At 41.2% G+C, this 15,762-nt stretch overlaps 1 protein-coding gene across 7 annotated transcripts in view; it reads left to right on the top strand.

The window, feature by feature from the left end:
• Nucleotides 1-15,762, top strand: part of LGR4 (leucine rich repeat containing G protein-coupled receptor 4) — a 93,265-nt gene that overhangs the window by 32,753 nt on the left and 44,750 nt on the right. For all 7 annotated transcript variants that reach the window (XM_062614212.1, XM_062614211.1, XM_062614216.1 and 4 more), the window contains one exon: nt 11,173-11,244. In XM_062614212.1, the coding sequence (XP_062470196.1) occupies nt 11,173-11,244 (72 nt within the window). The remainder of the gene's footprint in view (nt 1-11,172; nt 11,245-15,762) is intronic.

The raw sequence follows: 15,762 nt of genomic DNA, 5'->3' as shown, positions 1-15,762 counted from the left end.
ATGTGACGTGGGAAGGAGGAGGCAGGAGAAATAACTTGGAGATATGGTGGGGGAAAGGAGGATGTTACTTCCCTTGCAGGAGGAGACTTGTCTGAATTTTTTCAGCCTTTCTGTGGCTGTCAGTGAAAATGTAGGTGCTATTTCAGCAAAATGCTAAAAGCTTACTGGAATCAATAGGATTTATGTGGGGTTAATTTTTTTTTTTATTTATTTTTTATTTGTACTGAGAAAGAGCTCCATGTACCCCTGTTTGCTAAAACTTTTGAGTAACTAAGTTCCCTCTTAATAGCCAGGGTTGGTGGGTAGTCTGATGTTTGATTGCTTCCAAGGAAAAGCAGTTTAAGTGCTTCATCCCCAAGTGAGCAGTGGCACAAATGTTCCAGTTAGTTTGAACCACAAAAAAGCGGATGGAAACACTGCACTTAATTTCTTGCATAGCTGTTAGAATGTAATTTCTTTCTGCTGCTACCGATTGGAGTGAACCTACATCTAGCAAAGGAGAAACTGTCAAAAGAGTCTCCTGTCCTGTTCTGCTAAAAAAACCCCAACAACCCCCCAAAAAAACAACCCCAAAACCCAGGAAAAAGAAAGGTAATTAATTTGTTTTGAAAAGGACATGGTGGGTAGTTGCTGAGCATAGCACATCAGAGCAGCATTGAGTTACTGGAGGGGACTCCAGGCTCTGCTGGCAACTTTGGGCAGCTTACCGCACCTTTCTGTGCCTGTTTTCTTGTCCATTTGTTGTTTGTCTAGTCCATTTAAGCAGCAAATTCAGTTCTAGGTGAGGAGTGTCTCCAATTGCATATTTGTACAGCGCCAATCACGTTGATATGTTGAACTAGGGCCCTTAGCTTCTTGTTGCAATACAAACAAGAGATGATAAGACGTTGTGCTCATTAGAGAGATAGTATGAGTACTTAGGAAATGGCAAGTGAATTTGCTGGGTGGGAATGCAACCTCTGTCTTATTTAGCTAGTCACTGCAGATGTTGACTAAGGCTTTAAGTATTTGGATATATCCTTTCTTACAAGAATGTTTCCTAGAAGAAGTGGGAAAAGAAACATGCTCATAATTGAAGAAATGGCATGGTTGCTAGGCTTTTTGTAACTGCAAAATGGGCTGTGAATACAGAACAGGTTTCTGTGCCTTTTTAAGTGTTGGAGGTCTCGTGTCATGTCAAAAGCAGTAGGACCATACTTAAGGTACCTGGGGAGAGATGGAATCACAAGGAGAAAAATGTATATTAATGCAATAATTAGTTTCAAATCTTACATCTTGTTTTTTCATTAACAACTTTGTCCATGTTAAAAGTAACAATAGGTGAGGATTAGAAGGAGAAAAATGTGTTGGGGCATGGCAGTGAGGATTGGAGGATATCGGATAGTTAATGCTGTGGAGTCCTTGGCTGTTGGCATACCCAGAGGTGCCCTTGAGCTGGGCCCTTCCTGGTGAGAGATGGGCGCTGGCAGTTGTGCAGAGCTGTCAGAAGCTGGTTGAAGGTAAATGTTAAATACAATACCAGTCTAACATATTGGGGCATCAGTGTCCTATTACCATATAAACATTAGCTAATAGTAAAGGCTGAGGTAGCCAAACCTTGCAGTAACAGATGTAGGTAGTATATAAAAGGTAAGAAATTAATTACTTAGTGTATTACTTTAACTTTTTCTTTAAACTCAAACATTACTGCAAGCCCAAACACTTCCCCAAGTATAGGCCTCTCTGTAAGCGTCAGATTTCCTCTGCTTGATTCATAGATTCATAGAACGGTTTGGGTTGGAAGAGACCCTAAGAGGTCATTTAGTCCAACCCCCTGCCATGGGCAGGGACATATTCAACTAGATCAGGCTGCCCAGAACCACATCAGGCCTTGAATGATGACATTTTTATAGCATGAATGAAGTTTAAAGCTGAAAGACAATTTTCAGTCTGTTTTGAGAAAACCACTCCAAATGACTGAAAAATTCACCTGGGATCCTCCAACACATGGCAATTTTGTTTGCCTTCTGTTCATGATTTCTAGCTGTTGGGATTGGCATGTCTGCCTGTAATACATACCCATGAATTTTAGCTGCTCTCATTGGATTCATGGTGCAGTCCATTACCATTCCAAACAGTATCTGTGAGGAGATGCTTCTGAAACAGAATTGTTTGCTGCTTGTTATCAGAAAGGTAGAGTAAAACAACAAAAAACCAACCCAAACTTTTAATGGAATTAATTTACTTAGAATTTCCTTGCTGATCCTCTAGGCTTTCTCTGTTTTCATTATACACTGAATACAATTAAGACATGGGACAGTATTAATACAAACTCATCTACTGTATCACTTCAGTGGTTTTATGTTCATTGTGAGGGAATTGGCTAACTAGGACAGAACAGCAGGTCTAAACTATGATGTAATTCAGCTCCTGGTTTCCCCTGGAACTGGTTGATGAAGTGTGTGATTTCGTTGAATTATGTTGGTTTTCATCATGTGAGTGTATTTCTACAAGGAGTTTGATGCCAAAGGTGTTTCTTCAGAACTGTGGCACTGCAGGACAACTTAGATTGGTCTAGCCTTGAGTTTCCCTGACTTCTCCTTTCTTCCCCTGCCTACCCTTTGCTCCAGGTAGTTCTGCTGGTTAATGCAGATGTGACCTGGATCAAATTCGAAGGACTGGCATACAGCAGCATCTACTTCTGCCCCTGTTTTTTGGATAATTGGCATAGAATTGTTGGTCTGGTATACTGACAAAAATACCTGCTGCTTTGTCTTGTTGATCTTCACGAATGTTAATGTAATTGGGACACTATCCACCTATCAGTGGTCCCAGTGGTAACTGGTGGCTGACTGTTGCTGAATGTTTTCTGTCATGCTGACTTGCACCTGGTTTACTGAATGTAGTTTGTAAAGATATTAACAGCTCCAGCTTTTCCTAGTACTACTGAAGCTGAATACCTGGGGAATTTTATGTAAGACTAAGACCTTTTACCTAATGTTTTCTTGCAAGTAGGTAGGAAGGCTTTATTCAAATATAGATAGCTCAGCCTAAATCATTTTGTAAGTGTTATAATTAAATAACTCAGTGGCAGAGTGCCCAGACCTTGGAAAAGACTGAATGGAGCCTACAGTATTACATGCTATTATCTATCAACAAACAGGTTAAGCTTGCTCAGAGGGAGTATTTTATAGGATTTTAAAGGTGCCTTGTTGAAACATGATCTTCTTTCCTTCAACAGACACTCCTCTCTCTCTTTTTCTCCTTCCCTCTTCCTCTTTCCTTCTAAACTTCACAAAAGATAGAGGTTAGGTGATATCCAAAAAGAAGTTAGCTATTAACAAAGTGCAGGGGAGCATGGGGTGGGGAAAGTATTTTTGTTTTATATTTTAAGCAGCCAATCTTGATTGCAATGTAGTTTTCCTTTTCTGTAGGTAGATATTTCATGTTTTTCCAGCTGAAGAACTTTTGTACAGTATTTTTGGAGTATTTTAAGTAGTTAACATGCCTTCTGATGGAGTGCATGGATGTGGTAGGTAGGAAGGTGCATGCACCCCCAGTTCAGGGCAAATCCTGGTGTTGATAGTCAAGGCTGCAACACAGGATCAAGAGTTTAGCACCCACATGTCTGAGTTTTAGATGTGCTGGCATAACAGAGTTGGGTAGCAAGCAGGGTTTCTTTGCATAAAATGTGCATACCTTTTGGCTGGGGAGATGTAGTGAAGAACAGTGGGTATCATCAAAACAAGGCTGTAGCAGCTAAATGTCCTTCAGTCCAGGGAGGATGGCATAGTTTTCTTTTCCAATGCCTATCATCTGTCGTGGGTTGTTAGCTTTTAGTCTCAGCCTGTACCTTGGGCTATTTTGTTTATCATTTTTTGCCTGTCCTTTCTGTAGCCCTCTGCAGGCAGTCTTATGTTTTCCATTTTGTGGTCTTTCTTTGTTGTTGCAGCTTTTCTTCTTGTGCAAGAATTATTGTTCCCTTAATCTGTTTGTGCCAGAATCCCACTCCGGCCATCGTTAGGAAGTTTAGGATAAACTTCAGGCTGCTTCATGGTAGAGGCTATGCTTTAAAATGAGAGCGAGAATTGTGTCCTGCAGGAGATGCTGTGAGAAGCTGTGCATTTCATCTAATTCTCTTTTGCCTGATACCACAGATGGAAGCCGTGACTGAAGCCACTTTCCTAAAGATAAGCAGGGGTTTCTCTTTTTAAAATGTGATAGAATTACTAAATTGCCATTTGAGATGGGAAGTATTTCTGCTCATCCTGAAGCCTGGGGGAGTTTGAATTTGGTTAGTGATAGAATAAAGAATCTTTAAAAAAAAACCTCCAAACTGGCAACCAAAATATCTCATCAGGGACTGGAATTTTTGCACAGGAGTGTAATAAAAAAGCTCAAGTGCATTATATTGCCTAGTTCAGGTTTCTGAAGTCTCTGCTGCTGGGCGCTTTAACAGTTGTTTAAATTTATGCAGAGAGGAGATGTGGTACTGTGTATTTTTACTGTATCTAGCAGAGGTGCTATCCTCTGCCAAGTTATTTTATCTCATTTGATGCCTATTTTCAGCAGAGGGAAGCATCTGTGCTGGTTACTATATGTACAAGTATTTGTAAAGACTTCATGTGTCAGTGTTGGGTGAAAGCGGGGGACTTTGCTAAACTAAGCTGGAAATAAAGACCTTGGGCCCACTGTAGGAGAGGAGCTGGTTCGAGACCATCTTAAAAATCGGAATGTGTACAAGTACATGGGACCTGATGAAATCCATCCGCAGGTCCTGAAGGAGCTGGCAAATGAAGTTGCGAAGCCGCTGGACATCATATTTGAAAAATCATGGCAGTCAGGTGAAGCTCCCGATGACTGGAAAAAGGGAAATATAACCCCCATTTTCAAGAAGGGGAAAATGGATGACCCAGGGAATTACAGACCAATCAGTCTCACCTCTGTGCCTGGCAAAATCTTGGAGCAAATTCTCCTGGAAGGCATGCTAAGGCACATGAAAAACAGCAAGGTGCTTGGTGACAGCCAGCATGGCTTCACTAAGGGGAAATCCTGCCTGACCAATTTGGTGGTCTTCTATGATGGGGCTACAGAACTGATGGACAGGGGTAGAGCAGTTGATGTAATCTACCTGGACTTGTGTAAAGCATTCGACACTGTCCCACACAACATCCTTGTCTCTAAATTGGAGAGACATCAATTTGATGGATGGACCACTCGGTGGCTAAAGAACTGGCTGGATGGCCGCACGCAAAGAGTTGTGGTCAATGGCTCAATGTCCAGCTGGAGACCAGTAATGAGTGGCGTCCCTCAGGGATCAGTGTTGGGACCGGTCTTGTTCAACATCTCTGTCAGTGACATGGACAATGGGATTGAGTGTGCCCTCAGCAAGTTTGCCGGTGACACCAAGCTGTGTGGTTCGGTTGATACGCTGGAGGGAAGGAATGCCATCCAGAGGGACCTTGACACCCTTGTGAGTTGGGCTGATGCCAACCTCATGAAGTTTCAACCGTGTCAAGTGCAAGGTCCTACACCTGGGTGGGAGCAATCCCAGGCACAGCTACAGGTTGGGCAGAGAAGAGATTTAGAGAGCCCTGCGGAGAAGGACTTGGGGGTGTTGGTTGATGAGAAAATGAACATGAGCCAACAGTGTGTGCTCGCAGCCCAGAAAGCCAACCGTATCCTGGGCTGCATCAAAAGGAGTGTGACCAGCAGGTTGAAGGAGGTGATCCTGCCCCTCTACTCTGCTCTTGTGAGACCTCACCTGGAGTATTGTGTGCAGTTCTGGTGTCCTCAACATAAAAAAGACATGGAACTGTTGGAACAAGTCCAGAGGAGGGCCACGAGGATGATCAGGGGACTGGAGCACCTCTTGTATGAAGACAGGCTGAGAAAGTTGGGGCTGTTGAGCCTGGAGAAGAGAAGGCTGTGTGGAGATCTCATAGCAGCCTTCCAGTATCTGAAGGGGGCCTATAGGGATGCTGGAGAGGGACTCTTCATTAGGGACTGTAGTGACAGGACAAGGGGTAATGGGTTCAGACTTAAACAGGGAAAGTTTAGATCGGATATAAGGAGGAAATTCTTTCCTGTTAGGGTGGTGAGGCACTGGAATGGGTTGCCCAGGGAGGTTGTGAATGCTCCATCCCTGGCAGTGTTCAAGACCAGGTTGGACGAGGCCTTGGGTGATATGATTTAGTGTAAGGTGTCCCTGCCCATGGCAGGGGGGTTGGAACTAGATGATCTTAAGGTCCTTTCCAACCCTAACCATTCTATGATTCTATGATTAAAGTAGCTGTCTGAATAAGCTGGAGGAATCTGCTGAAGCCCACTGCAAAGAACAGATGACTGCTGGAGTACTGTGGCTTTTTCACCTCTGGCCTGTAAAAGTTAGTCTCTGCAGCACCTGGCATAGTGAAATAACATGTTCAGTACTTGTTTTAGTTGTGTTTTGGTGGGGATTTTTTTCTCTGTTCTGTATTACTTTCCTGGAAGAAGGATAAATCTTCTGTCCAAGTGCTAGAGCCTTATTTGTTCAAAACTGCAGCCACGGCAGCAGTAGCGCTGGAGGAAGGAGCACGCTATTGTTTATATTCTGGTGTTACATCCCTCCTACCTGAAATGGTGAAACCAGTTGTCACTATAAGCCTGTGATTCATGTTATCCCTGACATGTAGCCTCTTTTTGCTAAAGAAATTACCACCTTCAGCTGCTCATCATTTAGTTTTGATGCCAGATCCTTGCCTGATCACACCCTTGAATGTTTCCAGGGATGGCGAACATCTACCACTTCTCTGTGTTGGTTAAAGTTGGTTAGTGACCGAAGATTTAGCCTGGCTGCTTTGTACAGATAAGCTCAGTTAATGGTTAGCTGCTGAAAGGTGCAGGTCTACCCCAACTTCTCCTTCATTTTCCTGACAAATCCATGGCGTAAGCCCGCATCTCTGTCCTTGTCTTTTGCCTCTTTAAGCTGTTGTGTTTGTTTTGGACTTCCCAGGCAAAAACCCCCAGATATAACCATGAGGCTGAGTTCTGATTTCAAGACAAAGCTGTAGGTTGCCAGGGCTGACAGATCTTTCTGAAAAGGGGTAAGAGAACAAGAAATTAAAGATATGCCTTTCTTATACTGAGTCATAACTTCAGTGTGCCAGTAAAATCTATGGCAACTGTGGGGCTTTTTTGGTGTTTGTTGGGGGTGTTGTGGGGGTGGTGTTTTGGTGGTGGTGTTTTGGTGGTGATCAAAAGGTTTGTAGGCATTGTGCTGTTTTGGGGGGCCTTAGGTCTGGGTGTAATAACCCAATCCAGTGAGGTTCCTTCATCAGAGTCTTTCTGAAATGAGGCATTAGGCAACTGCTGACATGACCCTTCGGTTGTGTGATAGCATCATTGCCATGGATACTGCCAGTGTCTTCCAAATTAAATAGGTAAACTTTTTAAAGAGTAATTATTAAGTCAGCCAATTTTAGTGATACAGATGTTTGATAATATTGTTTGTAAATTCTTGCATTGAAGCTCATGAACTTCTTAATATTTTATTACCAGAAAATTGCACCCCTGAACTCATTCTTCGACTGAGGATATTCTGTAGAGTGAAGTGAAAATTAAAAAACCTATATGTGTACACACACACACATACATATATATTTAAAAAACAAAACAAGTGTCTGATTTTGGCTTCTACAATTCCTTGTGGTTTTCCTTCTATGTGGGTTGTTTTTTTGCTGATAGTGCACTTCAGATAAGATTAATTTTATCTAGCAGTTTTTCAAAGTGTGCTCTACCCAAGTCTGTTAATGGGTGAGGCATTTGCAATCACACTTACAATTTCTGCAGCAAAACTGCTTTTACATAATGCTTTTAATTAAACAAAATTTGATTTAGAAGTAGTGTGGTGATCATGAAGAAACTTTGGAAGTCTGAGTTACTGCTATACAGATTGGCTTTTTTACTGAGTAGGAGTGACTATTGATTGCAGTAAAGGCAAATATAGAAACTTGGTCATAATTCCAGACTTTTAGCAAGGTATCATGATAAGTCTGTGAAGATTGACATGATAATGCTAAAGAATTGCAATGTGTCTTTGTGTATCTTTCTATGTATAGCTCTGCTGAAACAAAAATTTCAATAGGATTTGGGAATCTTGATGATGCTTTACACATCTTCATTATTAAGGTGTTCTTTTTCATGCTTACATCTGAAGAGTCCACTCCCTATATGAAAATTGTAGATGCTAACTTACAGGCAAAAATCATTCTTTGCTAATTTCAGAACCCAGAGAAAGCTAAAATTGTGTCAAATTTGGATCTCAGCCATACTGTAGGTCTACCTGGTTTCCATTGACTTTGTTTAGGATTGCATGTGACATTTGTGAAAATCTGGCATTTTTTGTTCTGGAACTTCAAGACCATTGCTTTCAGACAGATGTGATTTCTTACTTGTTCTGCACCAAAGAGCTGTCACATAGTGCAACGGATGTGGTTGCAGTCAAAACCATCAACCAGCTGATGGTTAGTTGTTCATGAAGTGCTTTCTGATGATATGTACTGTTGACTTATTAACACCATTTAATATACAATGATAGGGTTTTATATCACCTGGACAGTCTTTTGAGAGAGTTGTGATTTGCTTGCACGGGTTACTATTTCTTAGGATTCGTGTAGGGTCTCCACTCCCTGCTTGCTCTTCTGCTCTATTCATAAATGCTTCCTAGTTGATAGTGGCAGGGATGTGTAGTCCTCTGGAAAGGAGGGGGCTGGCCTGGATGTGTGAAGCACATGTATTCATGACAATTTGAAAAATGCCTGTGGGAGGTAGGGTGAATCAAAGTTGCAGACTCCTGTGGAGCAGACAGCTGGCGATTCATGTATGCCATACTTTTATTTACTTTCCTGAGCAAGAAGAAAAACGTCACCCACAGCAACTGCACCATCTTACAGTACCCAAGCCACTGCTGAGACACAAAGAACCTCTTAAAGCGCATGCAGGTTGTAGAGTTCAGAAGTAAATGATCTTCTAGTTCAGCTCCTTCTGGAGCTTAGTGAAGGAGTCGGTTGTGCCATAGTGGATTTTCTTGGTCCTTTTCTCACAATTGGTTTGGTCTGTATGTGCTGAACCTTATTTTAGCCACCATTGGTCTTGAGTTATGTTGGTGTACAGTTGCTCTTGAGTTACGTTAGCATACTCTTAACAACTCCTGGGGAATAACTCTCTTGATTTACGCCTGGATATGAGCAGTGAAGCCTTGGCCTGCTACTTAATACACATTTAGTTTAAAGGAACAGTTTCATCTAGATTACATGTAAGAGTGCAGTGTTCATATCAGGTGCTGCTGAGAGCCTGTGCTGCCAGGTCAGGGCCAGCAGACCAGTTGCCAGTTGTTAATCTGAGCATTAATTCACTGACATCAGTTGACGTTGTCAACTGCTGTGGGGGAAATTTTTTTCCCCCCAGTAACTATGGTGTGTTTTAAATAGTGCATTCTGTTGTCAGTATAAATAAGGAAACTTTTTTTCATTAACTATGTTAGACAGTATGGTCTGGCAGCTGGAGGAATAATGTGGGCACTTCTTGCAAAAAGTGGTTTAATTAGCTGCTGCAATATTTTTGGTAGGTTATATGGTACTGATGTGGCATTGGGTCACAGTATGAAACGAGGCACAAATGACTTGGATGTTTGTGCACAGAAGCAGCACCAACCCCTCCATATGCTCCTTGTTCCCCTTAGAGGCCTGACTTCAAATCTCCTAGGGTCAGCACCGAGTCCTGTCATGGGTGTGAGCCATGGAAGATATCCTGAATGTGAAACATTTTATTTCTCCTGGGCTGTATTTTTGCTGCTACAAAATAGTTCTTCAGGAATTTGTGCCTTCCCAGCATAGCAGGAAGAGTCTGAATTGCCTTTTCTCTGCCTCATCAGAAGTGATAATTGCAGTTGAGGCAGATGTTTGAAAAGAGAGGTGGCTATGGATGGGCTGAGAATGTCTGCCCTAGCAGTAGGTACTTAATTCTGACATTAAGCATTTTGAGTGGCAAGCAAAATCTGTTGTCCTGCATGCAGTCACCAGCCTTTCAAGATCTTCCTAGAGGAGTGTCAGTGTTACTGGTTGGCTATCAGTGAGATGGAAGGGGTAATTTAGTTTTGTTTCTTTTTACCCAAAATCTGTGGGGAGGTGGCACATGGATGCTACAGAACAGCGTGTGGAAGCAGGGCTGTACGTAGTCTCACTGACTTGCTCGTTAAACTGCATATTAAAAACAACCAAAAAAAGCAGTAACCAAGTGGAAAGTAAGAACTTGGGTTATGTCATGAATTGTTAGGCAGTTATTTGTTTAATTATCAAACTGAATTGTTTTCATGCTACTTTTATTCACAATGAGTAATAACTTGCTTTAGGATGGGATTATCTGTGATGGTTATGTAGGTGTGAACTGAGGTGATGGCACCAGCTTTGCCACTTACTGCTCCTTTGGAAAGAAAAAAGGCTGAACAGGTCTGCATACCTATCATGTAAGCACTTGCTGCCGGCCTGTCTCTGCTCACGGACTGAGAATGAAATCTGCTTAAAACTATTACCTCAGGGACTTCTATAAGTTTTGTAGAAGGAAAATGACTGTGGTAGAGCTAGGACATGTTTCTGCTATTCTTGTCAGTTGTTCCAGAAGCCCTGTTTGCCAGAAGCTATTTATTAAGTCCCAATGCATATTTTTCTTAATTTTTTTTAAGACACTGTGGGATGAAAATTTGCATGGTGGGTGGTCACAGTCTTTTTTATTATTATTGTTTTCATATGATGTGGTTGTAGAGTGGTCTTAATCATCTGGGTTCAAAATCGTGTACATATGTAAGTTGGTAAAAATCAGTACTGGGGATAAGAGTGCTGTAGAGCCTCTTCCATCCATGCATACCCTGTAGTTTCACAGGAATTTTTTGTTGCTTAGAGGTGTCAGAGAACTCTTTTATCAGCTTTCCATTATATAGGTCTTTGCTGCAGCTGGATTCTCAAATTACTGTGCTTGGAAAGTTCGGGATGCAAATTACTAGAAAGAGATACTACTTACTGTGTGATGCTGGAATTTATTTTTTTTTTTGTTGTTGTTGTCATGCAATCTGCCTAAGCTTTCTTTTTCTCCTCCTTTTGCTGGAGTGTAAAAATCCTTTCCTGTTTATTGATAAATCTGTCTGCTTTTCTTCTCCAGAGATATCAGCATGAATAACATCACAAGGCTACCGGAGGATGCATTCAAGAACTTTCCCTACTTGGAAGAGCTGTAAGTATTTCACACATGTTCAGGTTTTGCTACAACATCAGATGGCTGTGTGAAGTGGAAGGTGGGTGGGGAAATAGTGTTGAGTTGAGCTGTGAACAGAGAAAGCAATTATGCTTTAAAAAAATAATCCTGTACATGTTTGGAAACCGGAACAGTAAATGCTACTTACAAGGGGCTTTTTATGGTAATTATTTTAATCATGGGTAGAGTGATGACACATACTAATTACAGTGTTATCCAAAGATAACACAAGAGGTGTGTAATTACCATAGTTTCTGAAGGAGCTACGCTATAGCTGTTGTATAAATTCCATAAAATATATGTTGTTTCATTTACAGAGCAGCTTGCTCCCATTGCCCCCTTAGGCTGCAGGTGCAGTGCTCACAAGCCCATCCTGACCTACATCAGAAATTCAAGTTCTGTGGTACAGGGCTTCTTGGTTTTAGTTTCCCTGACAGAAATAATTCTCCACTTCCCATCTTCCTCTCGCCTCACTCTTTTCTTGGTTTGTTTGTTTGTTTGTTTTTTCTTTAGCTTTTTATTAAGTTTCACTAAAGTGATACTTGGATTTCTGAATCCTTGAGCTGTGCTAAGGCTCATGTGCCTGGTGGTCTGTTGAACCAAAGTCTTCACTGAGATGCCTTTGCCAAGTTGAAGCACGCTTTCACAGCTTAGCCCTGAATTAGACTGCGTTTCAGAGTCAATGAACAGGGACGAGGCTTTGACTTCCAATTGCTACTTTAGTAGGTACTCTGATATGTCAAGAGACTTCTGTGTGCCTTGGTTTCCTTATCTATGAATAGAGGGTAGTGGTTCAACCTTTGCCAGTAAGCGTTGAGAAGTTCCAGTAAAAATCAATAGATATGACAAAACCACAGCGATTTGCTTTGCTTCTCGTGTGTTTTCAGTGTCAAAGTAGCATTTCCTACATGGAAGAGCCTTTAAAATACAAAGTAAAGCTATCTTCATTAGCGACTTTGGCTAGACTAGAACTATGAATGCTTTGTTGAGAGATTTTTTTTTTTCAATAAATACACATTAGGGAAAGAACAACTAATTTCCCCAAAGAGACAAACCTTTATCAAGTAGGGAAGCATTATTCCAACTTTACAGATGAAGAGACTGAAGCAAAGCATGGAAGACATTTGTAGAGGGCAACAGGATAAATTAACCCCATAGCAAAACTGCAGGTAAAACCCAGAACCTTTTGACTCTGGGTATCTGCTATAAGGAACTCAACCACTACACCATCCTGGAACAAAGGTACTGAGATATTTGATATGAGATGAATCACTTGCTCCTGAAGAAAAGTTTGCATTCCTGAAAGGTGCTCTGCTTTTCTTCCTTGCACCCCAGCTGTGCTGGTTTGTCTAATAAGGTGTTCTACCTCTCCTTACAATTTTGGTCTTTCTTATATACTGATAATGTAGTAGCTACCATTACTTACACAGTTAAGAACCAGGGAAAAATTAGTTATTTAAGTGGTTTTGACTTTCACCGTAAAATTGTGAAGCAGTTGATCTTATTTGTGTCAGATGAATAGTTTGTGGTATCTTATGCGTAACAGGTTTGGGTTTATTCCCTCTGATTTTCAGTATTGCTTAAGTTTGCAATGTAGTCAAGAATACTTTATGAAAGAAAATAGGTTTACCAGCGTTTCAGATGATGCGTGTGTGCAAGTGACACAATTTCAGAAAGGCACTATGGCAGAAGTAGTCAATTTAATTAAAAAGAAAAAAAAAACAAAAAACAAAAAAAAAAAAAGGAAAGAAAAATTAGAAGCCTGAGAAGGCTTGTTTGGCCCAGCGTATGTACTGGCCGACATTCCCTATGTGCTTTATAATATATGCTGTTGTATGCCTGTGTGTTTTGTTAAACTATGTGTAGTTCATTTTTTTGAGATTCTTAATAGTCATATTTCACACCTAAAGTTAGTTAAAAAACCCCAAACAACTCTTTTCCCAGCTTGAGATGACTGTGGGAGACTTCTTTTTTTTTTTTTTTTTTTTTCCCCTATAAGTAATTAAGCAATAAAAACCTAACTGGTGGGTGTGCATGTTGTGTAACTTCCATAAACCCTGGGGTGTGTCAGGAGGTAAAGAAGGTAAAGAGAAAAGGCAGAGCCTTCAGCCATCATCTATTGTGCTTGTTGCCTAAGAGCCATTTGCAATGTGTCTCTCATTGTCCCCCTATATTCCAGCATTTCAGTTTGCAAGAAAAAATAGGCTAGAATTAAGCTCAGAATTAAAGTGAACACCCAGAAGCTTTAAATTGTGCCTAGTATCCTTGTTGAAATGTTAAAGCAATTTCTGGTGGAAAAAAAAACCCAACCAAACCAACCAACCAAAAAAAAAACCCCACAACAAACCACCAACAAAAAATCACCCCCCCCAAAGCCCAACAACTTTATGGTAAAAATGATAGTTGCCAAATGTTTAGACATACTAAAATCAATCATAATTCCATAGTGCAATAAAAAAAATAGATACAGTTTTCATTTTTGAGTTACCTCCTACAGCTGCAGAGGTAGGAGATTCTCCAGAAACAGACCAAAGAAAAGCGCTGTCCATTTCAACAGCTATCATGAATGCAGAAAGACAGGAAAACACATGTTAGAGCAGAGCCATCGGTAGACAGTACCTGTGAACAGTAATTCTCAGTTGAAAACCATTAACTGAGACTTGAGAGCTGTTGGTAATGTTTCACAGCAGCACCTGCTTTGAATTTGAAGCAGAGAGTGCAAAGGCTCTGGCCATACCTACCAACACTGAATGAGGATGTTTTCTTCCTTTTCTTTCAAGACCATCCATGCACAAGTCCTTTGCTTCAATTCATGTTCTTCCTTAGAGGGAAAATAATCAAGTAGATTCAAAGAAAAGTAGCTTCCTTCCTGAACAGAAATAACCAGCTCTAGACATGACATGGTTTTGCTTCAGTCTGCCCGTTCCTTTTTCAGTATGGGACAGGATACAGAAATTATTTGGTCTTTATTTCTGCTTACTGTGGACAGAAAAACCCAAACTGTTTTACTTCCCACTGTACAACCACAATTTTCCCTCTCCGCTCTAAGACGATCTTCAAACTCTTGTTCTGTCTCTTATTTACAGCTGAACAGATCCACATTCTGACTGCCAGGCCCTAGCAAAGTTGCTTTTTCAGCACAGAAACCTGGGTGTGAGTCTCCACACCAAAGAAAAAGCAAAGTAGTGTTGAAATCTGTGCTAGAAGTGACTTTTCTATTGAGAACTTTTCCCAAGAATTGCACATCTGAAGCAAATGAAAATCCCACAAACTAATAGGAATGCAGTAAGTACCTACATCACCATGGACTCTAGTAGCTATTCACCCAGGAGGCAGTCCTAGACACCTTTCTCTTTTTACCATACTTTAGCCGTGTTGTTTGTCAAATGCTTGGGGAGATTAGCCACTGGCAAAGGCAGTTAATTAATATTGCAAAATAGTATCACAGGATTTAATTGAATGTAAATGGGAGGCAATTAGATGTATTATGTAGGCAGCTGAGTCTTACACAGTGCCTGTACGAAGAGGATGAGATTAAAAAATGCAGTCAGAGCCATTTAAAATGGGGGTTGTCGTTTCCTTAATGCAGTGAATTCTTTGGTAGTCTGGAGGATCATTTTCTGAATCCTAAAATGAACACCAGCGAACAAAAGTGCAAGAAGCAGCATGCCAGACTTGTACAAGCTGACTGCTCAGTGCAAAGGTGCTTTCTACATCACTGAAGGGGGAGTGACCTGGCTGCTTTGACGGATGCATCCCATGCCATGGTGGGTTATTGAAGGCACCAGGAAATGTCTGGGAGACTAATTGCTAGGTGGAAGAAGACATACGAACAGGTGGGAAGTGGCTCCCCTGAGAAGTATCAAATTTGCAGGTGTTCTCTGAGTTTTGCATCTTTAAGGTAGCATCCTACCTGAGTGTTACTCACAGGTACAAGCAAAGGGCTTCCAGCTTGTCCATGGGTAGAATGTGCCCTTTGGGATATGTGCTCAAAGTGCCCCTGTCCACAGCCTCATCGTGCCTGTCCCTGCATAGCACACTTATCATATGTCTGTAGGATTCTTGCACTATAAATGTTATAAAAATTCTCCATCTCTGTGTAACTGATACCCATCTGGAAGTAATTTGCGGATGATTGAAACGGCAATGGTCAGAGTCAGCAAGGAGCGGACCACCAAGGGCTTTGCCACAGCAGTTACTGAAGTGTATTCCCCAGAAAATGCTAACATAAATACACTGGAGCCTTGAGCTGCTGGATATGGAAACTAAAAATCCTTGAAGAACTTGGCCACCCTTTTCTAACCACACCTTAAAGTATTTATAGAAAGCTAGAGGATGGAAATACAGTTAGATAATGCAGTGTTTTTAGAAAGCAGAAACCATTTTCCAGTGTGAATTTTGAACTGGAAGAGTTAGGCTGTGTTATGTTTTGAGACTCTTCTGCACAGATACGGTTCCTTCTAATAAATAAAATTATCTGAAACAGTCTGAAGGTTT

Source organism: Pezoporus occidentalis, unplaced genomic scaffold, assembly GCF_034315485.1.
Source record: "Pezoporus occidentalis ecotype Australia unplaced genomic scaffold, CSIRO_AGI_Poc_V1 ctg173, whole genome shotgun sequence".
NCBI classification, from domain to species: Eukaryota; Metazoa; Chordata; class Aves; order Psittaciformes; family Psittacidae; genus Pezoporus; species Pezoporus occidentalis.
The sequence above is the reverse complement of the archived record's forward strand: the minus strand, read 5'-3'. Positions and strand labels throughout refer to the sequence as shown.